Raw genomic sequence first — 21,267 nt, 5'->3', positions numbered from 1 at the left:
AAGCCTTCATTTTGGCAGACTTAATTACACTTTAAATGCTTGACATCACAGATCGTCTGGACCCTGAACTTCAGGAGCATTAACGTGACCATTTCAAAGTAAAACTCCTGCCTGGTAACCTTTATATTCCACTCGAACTACACGGGGCAGGTCCTGTAAAGTTCAGCCCACACACTGTGGTCACCTCTGAGCGGGAGAAGGCCAGCCTCCACTCCCGGTCCGCTCGGCCGCCCCCGGGAGAGCAGCAGGGCAGCAGGTAGAACCCCGAGATGGCCTCCTCCTCCGTGATCTTCCCGTCCCAGAAGTGGTTGGCCGTGAGCCAGCCCTGAGCCACCGCCGGCCAGCCCCGGAACGACACCACGGGGAGCAGGTCGTACAGCACGCGACTGGAGCCCGCCTGGAGGGACAAAAGAGAGGGAGGGGTTATGGACTGAAAAGTAGGTCCAGTCCTTTTGAATATTTGAAGTTCCATTGCTGGCCGAGTACCTGCAGGACGATGGTGGTGAGGGGCCCGTTGCGCTCCAGCCGCTCTGCTGTGGGGATGCCTCTCTGGGGGCTTCTCCTCAGCTCCTCCACGGCCTCGCGGACCACCCCCCAGAACCAGTCGGTGACCAGTGACGGGGAGAAGTAGCAGCCGTCCAGGGACTGAGGGGAGCCCAGCGAGGGGGGCGAGCCTTTACCTGGGCACAAAGCACACAGGCCCGGGTCAGACAGGTCTCCTCAATAAACATGGTTCATTTCGATCGACTTGACTGAGACGGTGCATGTTAATGAAACATAGTTAAATATTCATATCATTCATCCTCATTGCAAACAGCTGCACATGCACACTCCACATCTGCACAATATTCAGCCACACACTCTACAAATCCCAGTCTCAAGTCTCAACTAGGGACGGGAATTGATACGTTTTATCTACCGTATTTTCCGCACAATAAGTCAGACTTTTTTTCATAGTTTGGCATAGTCTTATACTCTGGAGCGACTTTTATGTGACCCCCCCCCCCCCCCCCCTTTTTTTTGAAATTCAAATATATAATTTCACGTGCCGCTAGAGCAGGGCTCCTCAACCTGGAGGTCGGGACCCACTGGGGGGTCGCGAGACAAATTTGGGCGGTCGCCAGAGCATATAGATAAAATATATATTTTAATATTAGTATTATGGTGTCGTGGCATACATGCTATTTTACCAGGGTGCCATTCATTGTTCTAAATGTAATTCATTTTTGTTTTAGCCATTGTTTTTTCTTTGTTTTTTAAGAGTTATATAGGTTAACCTCTTAACTCCCACCTGAACAGAGAGGATCTTTTTCCTCACGTCATCAGATTTTTTTCTCCATCATTTTTTTGTTGGATATTCAACTCACTTTTGTAGCTTTTTCATCATTTTTTTGTCATTTTTTGTCACGTTTTTGTCAATTTTTTATCACATTTTTGTCATTTTTTTGTCATTTTTTGTCACATTTTTGTCATTTTTTCGTACATTTTTTGTCAATTTCTTGTGACATTTTTGTCACTTTTTCATCAATTTTTCGTCACTTTTTTGTCAAGGTTTTCTCACTTTTTTGTCTCAGTTTTGTCGCTATTTTCACAGCTTTTTTCCCTAAGCTTTTGGACTGGGGTAAAGCCAAACTGGACTAACTCCCACCTGAACTGCTCGGTTCAGGTGGGAGTTAAGGGGTTCCTGTTTTTCCCATGGTCTGACCCGGGTGGGGGTCACGATCCTAATTACCTGTTACAATGGGGGTCGCAGCTCCGAAAGGTTGAGAACCACTGCGCTAGAGGGCACTGCAGGTTAATCGAGTTTGGAGTGAGCGAGAAAAGTGAGCTAAAAGCTCAATGGCCACAGCTAGAAGAACGAGCTAGCAAAGGAGAGCTTGAAAAAAACGTGCTGCCGGGAGAGGTTTGTCAACGGTGCAGTTACGCCTCTGTGCCAATGTAGTTGCCAAGGCAATTGTTCAGAAGTGACACAATGGATTTAGTGACTTGGAGTGAGATCGAGAGTCTGGTGTGTTCTTTATGCTATAGTTATCTAATCTGTTTATGTGACGTTAACAGACCAGACACCTATTTAGTTCCTATGCGTCATGGCGCTAACCATCAATGTGTTATGTTAGCAAACCGAACGCTTATTCAGACTGTTGTTTTTTTCTTGTGAAGCCAGCTCAGTCTGACCTCAGTATCATTGAACCACTGTGGGGAGAGCTCAGTGTGTAGTTCATGCAAAACAGCCCAGGAACTTACAGGAACTGGAGGCTTTTTGCTAAGAGGAATGTTCTGCTTCACCATCAGATTATAAACAGAACCTTCTCCTCCACGACCACAAAAGACTCCAACCTGTCATTAATGTTAAAGGGGACAATACATTTTGGTGTTTTATTTTGTTATGGTGATTTTAAATGAGTTCACACTTTTTTTCCCCACAATTAATGGCTTCACAACATCACTGACCATGAATGAAAAGTGTTTTTTGTGTTTTCATTCATATTCAAATGGCCAAAATGATAAAAAAAAAATCCACCAGTGTGTGCAAACTGTATGTGCATGCTTTAGGTAGCTTTATATTGAAATAGTGCTAATAATTGGCCTCTTTGAACATACAATTCCTCCCACAAAGCATTGTTAAAAAGCTATGTAAGGGATAATGTATAGAACGCTGGTCATTATCGGAAAATATCAGAAAATAATGACCGGTAGAACGTTGGGAAATCCCATTCAAATCAACGGAGCGTTCTACTTACGTTGTGAAGAGCCGTATAATAAGGTAAAATAATGATTAAATGATTAAATCAACAGATATTAACTTCTTCTGTTTTTATGAATGAGTGTTGAAGGATATTGGAGCAGAAGTCCATGTGCAACAACATGTGTGTTGTTTTGGTTTCCTCAGTGCGTTTACAAAGAGGACAGATTCAGACGGGCTCGATACGACCTGCAGCGCGGATCCTAAAACAGGCCAGACTTCAGTTTGTGATGAAGTGAAAGTGGAGCGTGGATCTGCAGCGGCTCCGGCCTGCAGGTTTAAAGGCACAAAGCGTCATTGATAAGAGTCACCGTTAATGAAGGAGACATAGGATTCCGATGGATTGCTTTAAAATAATAATAATTCACTGAAAACCTGTTGTAAACCTCCAAACTGTTCCAAATCACAAATGTTATACAAATGTTTCCTTTGGGTCCTGGTGGTGTTGTTAAGCCTTGTGGCTCAGACAATATCCTTAATGTCCCCCTTCCACACTCTCCTCCTTCCAGGAAAAAAAAAAAACGAAAGCAAACGCAGCCGCAAATAAATCGTATGAAACAAGAGCAGGGAGGTGTCGCCGTAAAGTAGAGGATGTAACTACAACTCAGAGTATTGACCAGAGTTCCACCTCACACACAGGGGAGCAGCAAATGAATACATCATTTATTTATGGAACAAAGAGCCACCAGCAGCAGAAACGTATCGATTTGTGGGTACAAGTGCTGTGCTTCTGCGCGCCTCCAGTAAAAGACTTAACGTATGCATTACCGGCGCTGGCGAGTCACACGTACAACTGTGTTCAGGTACAGTGACTCTTTTCGCTGAAGGTATTTGGAGAACAGCTACTCCCCCGTCCTTCCACAGCCACGGCGGGTACAGGCAGCAACAACATGCATCCCTCAACTGTAGCCTTTCCTGTCGTCGGGGATGTGCCTCTGCATTTGAAACATCTTCTGGACTGGGTCTATATTAAGGAAGTGTTTTTATGTCGATGGGGGAAACCCGGGGCACCAGAGGAACCCCCTTAGACTGAATGAAGCCGTCATATTGCACCGTGCATGCTCAGGAGTGCCCTCTGCTGGCTTCCAAAAGGCAACAACGAGCTGCGCAACTTTGGAAAAACACCAGCTGGCTTCATAGAGGGAGCTTAACATGGCCCAGCCGTCCAATCCGGCTTTTTGTTTCTGTTCAAAAGCAAACTTTGCAAACAGCCAATCAAATCTAGAAAAAGTTTTATATGGATTAAATCACAGACCACGATGTCATGACAGGAACCGATTTAACCACAAGTAACATATGTTCTCCCCTCCTGGATCCGCCACCTTAACGTGGTGGAGGGGTTTGAGGGCCCGAATGATCCTGGGAAGGGGCCCCTGGTAGGGTCTCCCATGGCAAAGGGCGGGCGGACGGACGAAGTGGATGAAGTGGATGGACGGACGGACGGACGGACGGATGGATGAAGTGGATGGATGAAGTGGATGGATGGATGGATGAAGTGGATGGATGAAGTGGATGGATGGATGGATGAACTGGATGGATGGATGGATGGATGAAGTGGATGGATGGATGGATGAAGTGGATGAAGTGGATGGATGGATGAAGTGGATGAAGTGGATGGATGGATGGATGGATGAAGTGGATGGATGGATGAAGTGGATGAAGTGGATGGATGGATGGATGGATGAAGTGGATGGATGGATGGATGAAGTGGATGAAGTGGATGGATGGATGAAGTGGATGGATGGATGGATGAAGTGGATGAAGTGGATGGATGGATGAAGTGGATGAAGTGGATGGATGGATGGATGGATGAAGTGGATGAAGTGGATGGATGGATGAAGTGGATGAAGTGGATGGATGGATGAAGTGGATGAAGTGCATGGATGGATGGATGAAGTGGATGAAGTGCATGGATGGATGGATGAAGTGGATGGATGGATGGATGCATGGATGGATGGATGGATGGATGAAGTGGATGGATGGATGGATGAAGTGGATGGATGGATGCATGGATGCATGGATGGATGGATGGATGGATGGATGGATGGATGGATGGATGGATGGATGGATGGATGGATGGATGGATGAAGTGCATGGATGGATGGATGAAGTGGATGGATGGATGGATGCATGGATGGATGGATGGATGGATGGATGAAGTGGATGGATGGATGGATGGATGGATGAAGTGGATGAAGTGGATGGATGGATGGATGCATGGATGGATGGATGGATGGATGAAGTGCATGGATGGATGGATGAAGTGGATGGATGGATGGATGCATGGATGGATGGATGGATGGATGAAGTGGATGGATGGATGGATGGATGAAGTGGATGGATGGATGGATGGATGGATGGATGCATGGATGGATGGATGGATGGATGGATGGATGGATGGATGGATGAAGTGGATGGATGGATGGATGAAGTGGGTGGATGGATGGATGAAGTGGGTGGATGGATGGATGGACGGATGGATGAAGTGGATGGATGGATGAAGTGGGTGGATGGATGGATGGATGGATAAAATACGCTCTTAAATGTACTTAAGATGTTGATTCTTCATCTTCTCTAAGAGGACTGTCTTCTTAGTGCCGTCTATCGAATGTTTTCCGTCCCGTTCCAAAAGTACATTGATTGGCGCATTTGTGTAGAATTCTCCTACGTTTAAAATATGAACAGTTGCTAATGACTCCTTGTTCCTTAAAGTGACAGTCTGTAAGTTTGCAATGTGAGGAGAGATAGAGTGAAATCTGAGCAATCAAATCCCTCCCCTCTTTAACCAGAAAGCCGTTCTTAATTCGCAAAATGAGGAGAAAAGGAACAGTGTAATTAATCAAGCTCCTCCCCCTCCCTCCTGATTGGACCTGACAGGCTGGTTCACAGGAAAAGCTCGTCTCATTGGTCAACGCGGAAGGATACTAGACTTGGATCTGCTGCTGAGATCCGGGAAGGGGGGACTTTACAAATAATATCATCTGTATAATGACTTACTTTACATCAAAATGCAAGACCAGGTGGACCGGCTTTGCACATTTGATCAAATCTGTAAAACATTAAGACTTCCAGACTATCACTTTAAGTTTTTGTGGCAAAAAACAACAGTTGGTTCACATCTGCCTCTGCTCTTCTGGTCCATACATCGTAAAACCAGTAACTTCCTTGTTGCGTCATATCCAACTTTTCTCTGATTGGTTAATGTGCATGTCAATCAGGCCATTAGGAAGTCGAAGAATTGTCATCCAATTAAACGGCATTTGGAGACAATTGTACAAAAAGGAAAAGGCTTTGCTTCTTGAAGTAGTTAGAAAACACAAATCAAATCATAAGTGAACTTCCTCAGCCACACGGCGCAGAAAGAAAATAAATGTCGTTATCATCGCATTTGTATTAACGCCCGCGGAAAAATCGATGAAACACTTTTCCAAATGGAAGGAAATTAAAGCGATCCCGTCAGTAAATAAGACTGGGTCCGCGCCTCTGAAGTGTCGCAGTGACAGCGTGTGGCAAATTGATGCTATAGTTCAATCTTTTGGAAGTTTTGTGTCGGTGTTCATTTCCGACGTCCGCCTTTCCAAAAGCTTTAAGGAATGACCGATCGCCGCAGCGTGCCCGAGGGGGAAATTGCTTCAAAAAATATCACACATCAAGTGCCCGCAGGGAGAAAAAAAAAAAAGTCTAAATGTAATGAGCCTGGAGCGTTCTGTGCTCTCCCTCTTCTGCAGTCTGAGGGTCAGCCCGGGCGATCGGAGACACGCTCGGTAATATCTATAAAACAAGGCGCTCCACTGGAGTGATTTCATTTCCATCTATAGCTATGTTTAATGCATGTGCGAATGGCCCACCTGAGACAGGCGCAGCCCCACCGGCTCTGCAATATTCAGCACAAATAGCTCCTCCGTGAAGGCAGCATAAAGGTAAGCCAACAGGAAAGGGTGTGTGTGCCATGTATTTTTAATAGTCACAAGCATCATCATCAAGAGGTCAGGAGTGCATGTTCGCCCTGTTTCCCACTGTGCAATTAATCCAAATTCAATTATGTTTTTGATTACTACACTACACAATTACAAAAATGGCGAACAATGATAAAGGATGGCCTTAGAGTTGTTTCTGAAACACCCCAGTCACTTCCTTTAATGCTGTCCCTGGCCCAACAGTACTTTTAATTCTTTTATTTAATACCAGTTGTACCTAAACATTCAATAAGTATCAATGCGGTGTGTTCCTGTGTGTTTTTAAGTTCCACTTTCAGGATCATCTTCACCAGAGCATATGCAGGCAGCATCAACCCGGCAAACAGCACCTTGATGACATTATGAGAGCAGGCCAGCAGGGGGCAGGTGTGAGGGCACACCTCCGGATCAAGGATTTGTTCATCAAAGCGAACATACTTAATGTCATTTGATAATTATCCAAATAATACATTTAGTGCCCTCTGAAGGAGCAGAAATGATCCATGGAGAGAATAACTGAATATAACAAGCCGTGAGTCCAGGACTGCTCCAGAGATGATTCAAGGATATTAAAAATATGGAGGGCACTTCCGGCTCCTGTTAATAATAATAACAACAGGGCATTCCAAAAACAAAGAGATGTCTGCAGCTGAGGAGACGCTTCAATAAACAGGATCACTCAAAATACTTCTCTGTTTTTAAGAAGAAACACTTCTTAAAAAGCAGACTTTGCAGTTACATGAGTAAAACCAGAGGCCGCTGGATGAATGGGTGGTCAAAGTGTTAGAAGAATTGTTTGTTACACAAATATTTTCAAAGAAAAACAAATACACACAAGGACTTTAACATCACGAGCTGACAAGTCGTGCATTAATCTCTCTTTATCCAGTTGTGTGTTGATGCTTGTGACGCTTTTTCGGTCTGTGAACCCACAATGAACTTTAAAATAGGTTTTTAAACAGCCATGGGAGTTTTAACATTGATGTCAAGGCGGAACCCCTTTTCCGTGTTTCGGTGGGACAAATAACAGTGTTGCACCGGCCAAAACACTTAAAGAGCTCCAGGCTAAAGTTTTGCCTGTGTCTCCTCTGGACATATTCAGTCAATACTAGCGAGCTAAAGCTGGGACAGTCTCTCACAATCACCTCCCACAGAGACCCAGTTAAAGTTAAAACCTAGGAAATGGAAATAAGCCACTGTATTGTATTTTAATTTAGAAAATAAGCTGCATTACTTGCCTACATGGGAACCTACATCATTACAGGATTTATTTCTTCGACGGATTTATTTCTTCGAAAAAAAAAGATGTTTTATGAATTCGAATTTTTTTTAATTTTTTTTTAACTTTTTGGAATTTGGAAAGGACTTCCTCCTGAGGTGGGTCTGAGCTCCACATGTTAAACCCAGATCAAGTTTGGATAGTGTAACAAACCAGCACACACTCCGACACCCACCTGGCTCCTCCCCCTCACGCCCTGACACTCACCTGGCTCCTCCCCCTGCTCCCCCTCACGCCCTGACACTCACCTGGCTCCTCCCCATGCTCCCCCTCACGCCCTGACACTCACCTGGCTCCTCCCCCTGCTCCCCCTCACACCCTGACACTCACCTGGCTCCTCCCCCTGCTCCCCATCACGCCCTGACACTCACCTGGCTCCTCCCCCTGCTCCCCATCACGCCCTGACACTCACCTGGCTCCTCCCACTGCTCCCCCTCACGCCCCGACACTCACCTGGCTCCTCCCACTGCTCCCCCTCACACCCTGACATTCACCTGGATCCTCCCCCTGCTCCCCCTCACGCCCCGACACTCACCTGGCTCCTCCCACTGCTCCCCCTCACGCCCCGACACTCACCTGGCTCCTCCCACTGCTCCCCCTCACACCCTGACATTCACCTGGATCCTCCCCCTGCTCCCCCTCACGCCCCGACACTCACCTGGCTCCTCCCACTGCTCCCCCTCACACCCTGACATTCACCTGGATCCTCCCACTGCTCCCCCTCACACCCCGACACTCACCTGGCTCCTGCTCCCCCTCACACCCTGACACTCACCTGGATCCTCCCCCTGCTCCCCCTCACGCCCTGAAACTCACCCTGCTCCACCCCCTGCTCCCCCTCACACCCACCTGGCTCCTCCTCCTGCTCCCCCTCATGCCCGACACTCACCTGGCTCCTGCTCCCCCTCACACCCTGACATTCACCTGGATCCTCCCCCTGCTCCCCCTCACACCCCGACACTCACCTGGCTCCTGCTCCCACTCACACCCTGACACTCACCTGGATCCTCCCCCTGCTCCCCCTCACGCCCTGAAACTCACCCTGCTCCACCCCCTGCTCCCCCTCACACCCACCTGGCTCCTCCTCCTGCTCCCCCTCATGCCCGACACTCACCTGGCTCCTCCCCCTGCTCCCCCTCACACCCACCTGGCTCCTGCTCCCCCTCACGCCCCGACATTCACCTGGCTCCTCCCCCTCACATCACACGCCCCGACACTCACCAGGCTCCTCCCCCTGCTCCCCCTCACGCCCGACATTCACCTGGCTCCTCCCCCTCACATCACACGCCCCGACACTCACCTGGCTCCTCCTCCTGCTCCTCGTCCTGCTCCTGCCCCTGCTCCTCCTCGCAGCAGACGCTCCAGCGGGACAGCACGGCGTTGTCGCACAGGCGGAGGCTGAGCCAGGAGTGGCAGGGCGGCGAGTGGCGCATGTCCAGCGTCACCGGCTGGTTCCTGTCGTGCAGCTTCAGGGCGGGCACCAGCAGGGTGAAGTCCAGGTCGAAGTCCGCCCCCTTGGCGTAGTTGCCCAGGTCGGCGGGGTTCAGGTCCAGCACGCCGTCGCGGGCCCCGCCGGACAGCAGCAGGTACTCGTTGGCCACCGGGAGGCGCTGGTCGATTTTCTGGACGAGACCTGCCACAAAGGAATGAACAAAAAAAACATTAAAGCTAAATGATCGTAATCACTGTATCGGCTGTTGTTTGCCGTGAGTGAAAAAGTGAGTCGTCCTCCTGCAAACTGGAGGCATCACAAGGTATTTTTGTTAATGCATTGAAATTCAAATGGAGCAAAAAAAAAGAACAACATCTTCTGTATATCCTTGGCCAGATAAGGCTATAGCAGGGGTGCCCGTTAGGTTGATTGCAGAGGCCTATATGTCCAGGACTGTCTTGTATTGGTATCAATGACTGTGAGCTATTTTCAATTAGCTAGTCCATTTTCCGGACCGCAATGGTTACCTCCCCACATTGCATCGATACATGCATGTTCCGCCTTTGAAACAGCAAGGTAACTTTGTCCCGCAGGAGCGAACCCCAGACGCCCCCCTTACACCAGATATGCCCATCACCCCAGACATGCCCATCACTCCAGACGCCCCCCTCACCCCAGACATGCCCATCATCCCAGACGCACTCCTCACCCCAGACATGCCCATCATCCCAGACGCACCCCTCACCCCAGACATGCCCATCACTCCAGACGCCCCCCTCACCCCAGACATGCCCATCATCCCAGACGCACTCCTCACCCCAGACATGCCCATCATCCCAGACGCCCCCCTTACCCCAGACATGCCCATCACTCCAGACGCCCCCCTTACCCCAGACATGCCCATCATCCCAGACGCACTCCTCACCCCAGACATGCCCATCATCCCAGACGCACTCCTCACCCCAGACACCCCCCTCACCCCAGACATGCCCATCATCCCAGACGCACCCCTCACCCCAGACATGCCCATCACTCCAGACACCCCCCTTACCCCAGACATGCCCATCATCCCAGAAGCACTTCTCACCCTAGACACCCCCTCACCCCAGACATGCACAACATCCCAGACGCACCCCTCACCCCAGACATGCCCATCATCCCAGACGCACCCCTCACCCCAGACATGCCCATCATCCCAGACGCACCCCTCACCCCAGACATGCCCATCACTCCAGATGCCCCCCTTACCCCAGACACCCCCTCACCCAAGACATGCCCAACATCCCAGACGCACCCCTCACCCCAGACATGCCCATCATCCCAGACACACCCCTCACCCCAGACATGCCCATCATCCCAGACGCCCCCCTTACCCTAGACACCCCCTCACCCCAGACATGCCCAACATCCCAGACGCACCCCTCACCCCAGACATGCCCATCATCCCAGACGCACCCCTCACCCCAGACATGCCCATCACTCCAGATGCCCCCCTTACCCTAGACACCCCCTCACCCCAGACACGGCCATCACCCCAGACGCCCCCCTTACCCTAGACACCCCCTCACCCCAGACATGCCCATCATTCCAGACGCTCCCCTCACCCCAGATATGCCCATCACCCCAGACATGGCCATCACCCCAGACTCACCCCAGACTCACCCCAGACTCGCCCCTCACGTGTCCCTCACCCCCGACACGCCCCTCACCTCAGACACGCCCCTCACCCCAGACACGCCCCTCATCTCAGACACACCCCTGCTGATAATGTATGTCTCACACAAGACTAATGAGATTTCCGTATCTGAAATGAATCCATGATCAGACCAGCATGTGCAGGAGGGCTGAGAGGGCTAAGTGTGTGAGGGGGGGCAGCCAGGTGAGGGGAGGGGGGAGGCAGAGCAGAGTTCACAGACGGAAAAAAAATCCAAAGCACACAGCAGCTTTAAAATTATTCTAAAGGACTAAAAAGGTGGTTGTTAGCCAGCCTAATTAATTTTTCTTTTTTAATAAGTGCATAAACAGTAAGTTATAAATATTTCATGAGCAATAACATTTCCTCAGTTTAGGCGATATTTTAGTTAAATACCCAATGAAGAATATGAAATGATTGGACACATGAAGAACTGTAATCAGGCCGGGAAAGCCACAGCATCATCATTAACTAAATGAACAGGATCACATGTGTTATGTGCGTTATAGCTTCACCAAACTGATCTGCTGTATCCATTTGCTGATCTCGAACTCTCTTTATAAGCCACAATTATGCATTTGCCCACTTTATACAGCCTGAAAACCGGAGGACTCCCGGTTGGGTTAATTGGAAGATTTTACCTTTGAGAGTGAATCCAACTCAAATAACCTTGACGCTTCCCGATTCTGAACAAACCGCCAAACATTTCATTCCATTAAAAGATGACGTTCCAAATTGCGGGTCATATGTTGTTCTTTTCAATTACGCGCTGCAATGGTGTGAGACACTTTTTTTTCCCCCGCCGCCGAATGCAGCGTCTGTAAATAGAAAGCGCTTTTTGAAAAGGTACCAGCTCGCGTACGCACATTAAAAGGCAATTCATATTCAAATCCACGGCCGACCCGCGCGTATGCCAGGCTGCCTCGCGGGGACGGCGAGCAGCGGGTCAATACGGAGAGACCGGGGACGTGTGCGGCATGCGACAGGTGTGTTTGGAGAGCTAATGCATTTATTTATGAGCGCGGATGGTGGAATATTGATGGAAGCGGTGGGAAATTAACAGCGCGGGCACAGAAGGGAGATGCCCAGAGATTGGGTTCCAAGTGAAGTACAGGAGGGTACTTATTGGTATTCGCCTCGTGGGCTACAGTACGATCAAGGAGGAACGGGAGGCAGCCTCAGTTCATTTCTTGGTTATGTTGAGAATGTTCCAAACTAATGCAATAAAAGGTCCACACGCTCTAACCACTGAACCACTCAGTGTGCTGCCAAACAAACATCGTTAGTGCTGACGAAGGTGAAACTTCCGATGCTTATGGACTACAAAGTAGGGCCTGACCGACGTATCGGCCCGATATTTGGGTATTTTACAAAAATCGATAAAAAGGCAAATATCTCCAGAGCTGATAGAGATTTCTCTGGGGAACTGACAAACATCAAAAATGGTCACAAGTTTGTTCACCTGTTTCATATATGTAATGCTGCTGTTTTATAATTTCAGAATCATAAGAGACATAGACACAGATCTTCGACGACTGCGGTCTCTCCTATATTTGGAGATCTCAGGAAACCACCAATGTTAACTGGCTGAAACGAACCCTGAAGGACCAGTTCATACAGAAATGGAGAGGGGAATGTGGAACTATGTCCTCCTGTGATGTGTATGAGGAATTTAAGACCGTTCTTAAACTAGAAAAGTATCTTTTGTGTGAGAATGTCTCCCACAGGTCATTTGTAATCTAAGAACTGGAAGTAATCGACTTGCAATAATAGTGGGCCCATATATAGGTCCATCCACCGATCCATTTTCTTCCACTTGTCTGTTGCCGGGTCGTGGGGGCAGCCGTAACCGAGCTGCCCGAATCACATTGCACCAGCCCCTAATGGCTTCTCCTGCAGGTGTTGGGTCCACAGAAGGACGGCCTCATGGTTCTACCCGGGCCTGTTGGTCTCTCATAAGGGGCTTCTGAACCGCTCTTTGTCTGACCCGTCAACTAGGACCTGGTGCTCAAACTCCTCCACCACGTTAAGGTGGCGGTTCCAGGAGGGGCCCATTTAAAGGTATTGACTGAAAATGTTGTTTATGGTTTTCTGAAGTTGTCACTTATTGAGAAAAAAAAAATGTTTGCCTACATTTTGGACTTGGAGCACATGAGTGGTAAACCCCGCACACATTTGTTTATGGTCTGTTTTTTTCTGACTAAAGAGACGTCGGACTAATGGGTTGTCGGACCAATGGCACGGCACCATCCATACAATGGACACGGCCGTGAGCGCTGAAATGAAGAGAGAAAGGACTTTTTTTGTCTTTCAAACAAGCTCCCACTAAAGAACCGATGTCATGAATGTCCTTAATAAATCAGCCCTATACCCCTCACACAGCGCCCCCTGCTGTCACAGTTCAACACTGAGCTTCATACACAGGATTATAGATCAGACAGTTTTAAATAATTGGCCAAAAGAGAGAAACTTGAGCAAGTCCCTAGTAGAGGTGGGCCATATCGTATCACATATCGTAATCATGATGTCATTTTTGGATATCGTCATTTTTTATATCGTTGTGGACATGATATAATTTATGTTACACTCAGCTCCATTAGAGCAGCATAAACACTGAATGAAATGGATGGAAACTGCTTGAGTAGTTCATATTTATGAGGAAATTAATATGGCGCTAAAAAGAAGAATGAAATATCTTTGCTTTAATCTTCCCAAAAGGCGCAAGGCTGGGATTTTGAAGTAATTTGTCCGTTGTCAATTATATCGTCAAATATATTCTCCATTGACTTTGTTAGCAAACCCTTGGCAAACGAAAAAGAAAGCTTGCAAACAAAAACAATCCTTGGTAAGTGTGAAAAACTTGTCTTTTCCATTGAGTGACATCATTTTCAGAGTCATTGTTGATTTGCCCAACAGAAAGTTTTATTATTACCCTGCTTATCTCCTCAACATCCCCCTGGCGGCCGAGGGAAACCTCTCTCAAGTTTGTGCTCTTTACCTTTCGGCCCGCAGTTTGCTCAGCAGCGACACCAGCTGGCCGTAACAGGAACAGTCTTTGTTTTCTCCCAGAGCTGGCGAAAACCTCATTTCGCTGATACTGTATCCCCCCACGGGCCGAGCCGGGGAGTGAACCACACGGCCGAGCATCCGTGAAGGGATTCGGAGACATGTTTTTGCTCACTTCCAACTGCGCGGGGGGGGGGGGGGTGGTGCCGCTTTTAGCACTGGGGGTGATGAGCGCGCGGCAGACAGGCTTCAATTAGGATTTCACATAATTAGATAAGTGTCTTGACAGCTCGCTCTTCGTGTGCGGGTTTCTTTCTTGTCCTTTTGCAAGAGTGGAAGAACGGAGGGTTGAATTGAGGTTGTCATTTCTGAGCCGGCAGCCTGTTCAACGCGTTTTGTTGTTAATTCGATTTGGTGATCTTGTGTTCCATTATTGCGCATTTCAAACTGGCAGAATGAATTGTCCTTTTTGTCACTGCAAAACACTGCTCTTGTCAAATCAAACAGCTTGATGAATGAACCGATAAGCAGCAGAAAAAAAGACATTCACCGTGGAGTTGACACCTTCTTGCAAGGGCTAAATAATCCACTGGCATTTTGGATTCCCTGACAAACAGCTGACCAACAGTTGACCCAAGTCTCTCTCGATGCAATAAGGGTGGAGTGGGGTGGGTCGGGTCAGCGTTTATCACTTCCTTTTTATGGATGCTAGATGGCAGCCAAAGACTTAGGTGTAGGTGTCTTACTCATTGACTTGACCGCCTAAACGTGGTGGAGGGGTTTGAGCACCCCAATGATCCTGGGGGCTCTGTTGTCGGGGGCTTCGTGCCCCTGGTAGGGTCTCCCATGGCAAACAGGTCCTAGGTGACGGGTCAGACAAAGAGCGGCTCTTCTGTGGACCCACCACCTGCAGGAGGAGCCATGAAGGGGCTGGTGCAATGTCATTTGGGCAGCTCAAACCCCCACGACCCGGCAACAGAGAGGTGGAGGTGGAGATGGAGATGGAGAAAAAAGGATGGATGGATGGATGGAGAAAAAAGAATGGATCGATGGAGAAAAAGGATGGATGAATGGAAAAGCAAAAAATGGATGCATGGGGAAAAAAGGAAAAATGGATGGATGGGGAAAAGGGATGGATGGAAAAGGAAAAAAGGATGGAAGGACGGATGGAATAAACTTGGCATTATTTGTTTGGTCGAGACAGTGCATGTGAATGAACATACATGGATACATGCATGTAAACACGCCATGCCGGATTGTAGCCTTGGTCTAAATTGCATCCGTTGTCCACTCACACTCTCATTCATCGTAGCCTATTGTACATGTTTTAGTGGTGCGGAAACCGGAGAGCCTGGAGTAAACCTACTACAGGCAGCACATGCAAATTCCACAGAAAATTCCACAGGTGGGAATCGGCTAAATGTTGAAAGCCTCGGCAGTAGGGCTGGGTACCGTTAAACGGTACCTACTTGGTACCGACCGAAAAGCTCCGGTAGGGGGCGGTATCGAAAAACTTTTTTTTCTAATTTTCTGTACTTTTTCTCTCCAAACGTCAATAAATGATCCGCAGTGAGTCTAAAAAAGCCTGAACTCATGAGCAGCTTTCTCTCTTTTTATCACTGCTTTAGTGGGAATTCTGCTCAAAAAATGAAGTTACAGGTGACGCTGCTGCTCCTGTTTTCTGATGTGCCGTGTTTGTGCCGCTGTGCTGTTTGTTTTCCTGAACGATACTTTTTTTATACACATTATTTTAACTCAATTAAAATAACAAAGGTATCGAAAAAAGTACCGTTAAGGCACCGGTACCGAAAAGCAGGTATCGTTAAAGTAGTGGTATCGAAAAAAACGAACGGTACCCAGCCCTACTCAGCAGTAAAGCTAAGAAATGTCTTATATGACCCAACCCACCCCACCCTCCCCTATTCCCATCTGCAAGACTTTCAGACGGCTTTAAAAGACAGATTTTACTGAAGGTTATGACCGAGTCCGACATTCGACTCACAAACCTCCATTACCCATGAATGTAACACTTTCGGCTGGAACTCTGGACATGCCGTTTCTTGAACGGTGTGATCAGTTTAACGGTAAGTGCCGGCAATGACACTGTGCACATGAACTCAGAAATCTCCAAGCCGGAGGGTAACTCTTTGGCGCACATTTACAGTTGATGGGAGAATCCAAACCTTTCGACTCTGTCACTGTCTTACCACGTGGGTTTCATTTAAACAGTATTATTCCCCTTTGTATTCAAGGCCTTTTGCATATTCACAAACCTGTAACCCACACATTATTTTTAAAAGTGAAATACCAACTCTTAAAAGGTGTCCAAAAGTATTTTAGAATCCCAGAATAAAACTGAATATTGCAGCTTGAAAGGCAGCTGGAATGGTAAAAGAAAAAAAAGAAGGAGCCACCCAGAGCCGTCTGAACCGGTGCAGAGATGAGGGACCTCTGCTGAGGGCCTTTGAACACCAGAGCACCAGGTCTGACTCTGCAGGGGAGAGTGACTGACAGAGAGAAGAAAACCAAGTGACAGCACATCTGTGGGAGCTCACAGGTCTGCAAGGTGCTGCCTGGAGAGCGGCTCCGAGCATTCCTCAAACACGTCTCTCCTGCTCATGCATATAACCCACAGATCGGAAAATATCTTAATCCCTCCGCAACTTTTACGTCTCAAGTAATGTAGCAAACTTATTGTGGTTTCACTCGTATTTTTCAATCATTTGGAAAAACCTTTGATGTTTCTCGTTTTCAGATTTAAAGGGCCGATAAATTAGGCCTGCACAATACAAGACAACGTTGCGATATTTACTAACTTCTGCATCTTCCATATTGTGATTGATATGCTACCAAACTGCTTCAACACTGGACTTCAAACCAGTGGATCCCCACGTACCCCGTGAGGTATTCATTTATACTACAAGTACCCCCTAAATTTTTAACAAAGTGAGCAACTAAACATAGATGATTCAGTATTTAGTAGAGTTTTATGTTAAAAAATATAGATAAAATACTCTTTAAGTCAATCATTTTACTGAAAAACATCATTAAAACTAACTTTTTTGGAAAGTATTATTGAAATTCGATTCCGTTTCACTGCTTTTTTAATCTGTGACTCCAAGCACCCCCTGCCAAGTGCTCAAGCATCCCCAGGGGTCCCTGTACTGTATGTCTGTTTTTACTGGGGCTGGGATGATACATTTGTCCATGCCTCCATTTTCTTCCACTTGTCCGTTGCCGGGTCGTGGGGGCAGCAGTTGGAGCTGCCCAAATCACATTGCACCTGCCCCTTATGGCGCCTCCTGCAGGTGGTGGGTCCACGGAAGGACAGCCTCATGGTTTAAATGGGCCTGTTGGTCTCTCAGGGTCTTCTGAACCGCTCTTTGTCTGACCCGTCACATAGGACCTGTTTGCCATGGGAGAATGATCCTGGGAGCCCGGACAACAGGGCTCTCACTCGGTTTGATAAAAAAAAAAAAAAAAAAAGCTGTTGGGCCGGGTCTCCTAGAGTTCCGAGACTAATCCCTTGCAACAATTATGTTTTTGTGACTGTATAAGTTGCTGTGGACGTTAGCACTAGCAGAGTTAGCATTAGTGGGTGCATTGCGATTAGCCTATCTATTTATTATGGAACCAAGGTTATGGCAGTTCTACAGAGCCATGGCCGACATGGCCGTATAGCATGAGCCAATATGATAAATAGTGATTTAAATTAGTGACCAGGAGGCCGATCTTAGCCTTTTCCATCTCCGCTTTGTGGGAGATGGAACAGGGGAGCTAGAGCACAGTCAAATATTTCTACAGTTCTGACATTTGAAATTTGACTAGGGCTGACCACCATGAAAAAACACCAGTGACATTGAAAAAAAAAGTTACCGTACATTCTCTAATATAGGCCAGGGCCTTTATTTACTCAAGGTCATCTAGGACCAGGCCTTTATTGGAACCAGGCCACAATTAGAGACAGGCCTTTATTTCTATTTGAGCAAAACGGACGACCAGGAAAATGAAGAAAAACGAGATTTGTGTCCATTTGCACCTAAAATATTAGGTTCATTTATTTTTATAACTTTGCAAACACTCTCCCAGCGGCTGGAGCATTGACGCCTTTTATTTTGTCGGGACAACAGCCACTGACCCGGCCACTAATGGAATACAGGCCAGCATTAGACAATTTACGGTAAGTTACAACCAGTATAAAAAAAAAATAAGCATAAGTAATGAAAGCAGGTACCAGAAAATATATTTATAGTGACCAGTTTTTGACTGTTGGTCCAGATTAGTTTTATTGTTCTGTTTCATGGTTCTCGATGACAAATACTTAAGTAGGTATTAGGGCTGAACGATTTTGCCAAAAATCAATATTGCGATTTTTTTCAATCAATATTGCAATTTCGATTTTATTGCGATTTTCCTCTAATAACTTTTTGTTGCAATACAATTAAATATTTACTACTGATTTAATAAAGTATTACTCACTCTTAAGTCCTTTATAATCACATGAAGATAATTCCAAATAGTCCACATAGTCATTTAGCCTACATCATTTCCAATAAGCTTATATTTAATTTTGTTTTGTTTTGTAAAAAGCCTAAATAATTTCTTGCTATTTGCTCTTGTGTTTTAGTCAGTGGTTGTGAGATAAGTTCTTATATTTATCCAAAACATTCCCAAACATAAGCCTTGAAAAGTGAGCCGCAAAGGACTCTGAACAAGCAGCTCAGGCTCAGCTTCATCTGTGTGGAGCAGAGACGTGTGAATCCGGAGGAAAGTTTCTGTGATCAGTGCATGAGACCGTGTAGCGCTGCAGCTAACGCAATGCTAACGGAGGAAACATCAATAGTCCTGAGCGGTGGCTGCTTTATATGCGCTGATATTTTCACAGTACATACACGATCTACCGCGCATCTTAAGTAGACGGAGAAGTAAACAAAAGCACGCGGTGGAGCGCGGAGCGGACGTCGGTGGCGTCTCTCGCCACTACATTCACTTTTATGGGCCGCGGCCATAATCGCGTGTCTGTGCGATTTCGAAATCGCGTTGTGTAATATCGCGATAAAATCGCAAATGCGATTAATCGTTCAGCCCTCGTAGGTATTGAAAAAAAGTTCAGGTATCGATATCGTAAACCGAGTATCGTTAAAGTATCAAAACATTTTCCGTGTTCGCGCATGCGCAGCTCCCCTCAACATTGACCTCAAACGTTTTTTTTCGGAAGTGAGGAATTGGTAAACACTCCCCTCACTGAGCCACAAACCTCCAGAATAAACTCAATAACAGCCTTTGTTTCCTTTACTGAGCCCTTCGGGTATCGCAAAGTTTATAACAAGTCTGAAACGCTATAAAAACTCAAACTGCAATACAAAAACGCTGCCTTTTCTCACAAAACATTACATTATTATCGGCTCCTCGCGGTGAACGCTTAATAGCGAAACGCTTTTCCTCCCGAACACAAAATGTCTGGGGTGAAACGAGGAGAGGAGTGTCAAGCTGCTGAAAACAATTTACAGGCTGAAAGGAGACTTTTTTTTTCTTTTTTTAGATTTTATTAGTTCCACTTTCTGAGACTATTTCATCTCGGCGCCGGCGCGAGGTGAAGAAAATTCCGCCTAAGTGCTGATCAGAAGATGGAGATCAGAAAAACGCGGTGTAAAAATAGGGTGGAACGAGTGTGTGGGTGGATGAAACGAGTCAGGAACCCGAGCCAAAGGGCACGCGGTTTCAAAAAGACGCTGCTGCTGTGATTTGTTGGGCTTTATCTTCCGCTGATAAATTGGAAGAAATGGGCAAGAAGAAAGGAATGGGGTGATGCGTAAAACGACAAGAAAGGAAACGTTATCAGGGGAGGCGAGAGCATCAATTAGGCTGGGCTCGAGCGTCTCCAAACTCCGTGAGAAAGTTTGGAAATTAGGGCGACGTGGGATTGGAAAAAGTACTTGTGATCTTTCTGATTTGTATCATTAGATTTGCGATTACAAAATCAAGATTGCGCTTGTGCCAACACAGAAGAAAATAGAACAAAGATAAGAGGCTGAACTGAGGGTTGGTCAGGGGAGGGTTTATGCTGAATACCCAAGGTGTCTAGATATTCCGTCGTAGGTAAGTTTCAATTCATCTTTTTTTTGAGGCTATTCCAAAAAGCAACAATCCACTTTCCCTCAGTAGATGTTTGAAACCACGAGTCCGTGTCGGGCGGTTGGCCAGTGAGCGAGAATGGGGCTGGAGGGGAGTCCGTCTAGGCCCGTTTCACAGCCAGGGATTACTGCTAATCCTATAAGCGCTAGCTCTGAATGACATTTTCATTTTTGGGGGGGGGAAAGTTTTGGACTGTTTATAGACTACACTAAACTCCGGAACGTACTGATGGGCTTGTTGTCCTTTGTGTGTGGTCAGATTTGGTAAGTGGAAACTGAAGCCTTCACCCTCGCAGCGCTGAGAAAACTGCAGATCAATGGAGAAACAAAACCGTTGGCGCGAGGGAGAACGGTGGTGGGCACCCAATCAGTGTTGCCAACTCTTAACAGAGGTCAGATTTGAATCGTAAATAAGAGATGGTTTGAGGAAGGTCAGACCAGCTCTTCTATAAACAGACATGGTGGTTTAAAGCAGTGTTTCCCAACCAGGGGTACGGGGACCCCTGGGGGTACTCGAGGACCTAGGTGGGGGTACTTGGAACTATTTCAGATTGAAAAAAGGTGAAAATGTAACACAGTTTTTTATAGTAAAAGCTATATTTTTCAGTAAAATGTGTTGCTTTGGGAGAATTGTAGGTTTATTTTGACTGCAACATTGTCCTTTTTCTTACAAATACCACTTTTAAGTAATAAACCGTAACACCCTTGAGGTAGGGGGTACATGGTTGACCACTGAAAGGCCAAAGGGGTACGAAAGACAAATGTTGGGAACCACTGGTTTAAGGGAACAAGCCACCATTTTTCCATACTGAGATATGTTCTTACCAGAGCTTAGACGAGTTGATGCGTGGTCGCTTCTGACTTCACCGCGTTTGGAGCTATAGGAATATGCTGGGAGAGGACAAATGCAAACAACATCTTTGAACTTTTTGCATGACTGAAAGGAACACAGTTCTTCCATACTGAGATATGTTCTTACCTGAGCTTAGACGAGTTGATACATAGCTGGAAGAGCATGGTAGCT

At 46.9% G+C, this 21,267-nt stretch overlaps 1 protein-coding gene across 1 annotated transcript in view; it reads right to left on the bottom strand.

The window, feature by feature from the left end:
* The window catches only part of tmem102 (transmembrane protein 102), a 50,756-nt gene that overhangs the window by 3,802 nt on the left and 25,687 nt on the right, over window positions 1-21,267 (bottom strand). The window contains exons 3-5 of the mRNA XM_079579618.1: window positions 9,279-9,611; window positions 487-680; window positions 185-397 (exon numbers count right to left, since the gene is read on the bottom strand). Coding sequence (XP_079435744.1) covers window positions 185-397; window positions 487-680; window positions 9,279-9,611 — 740 coding nt within the window. The remainder of the gene's footprint in view (window positions 1-184; window positions 398-486; window positions 681-9,278; window positions 9,612-21,267) is intronic.

The sequence above is a fragment of the Gobius niger genome (assembly GCF_951799975.1).
Source record: "Gobius niger genome assembly, chromosome: 21".
NCBI lineage: Eukaryota > Metazoa > Chordata > Actinopteri > Gobiiformes > Gobiidae > Gobius > Gobius niger.
The sequence above is the reverse complement of the archived record's forward strand: the minus strand, read 5'-3'. Positions and strand labels throughout refer to the sequence as shown.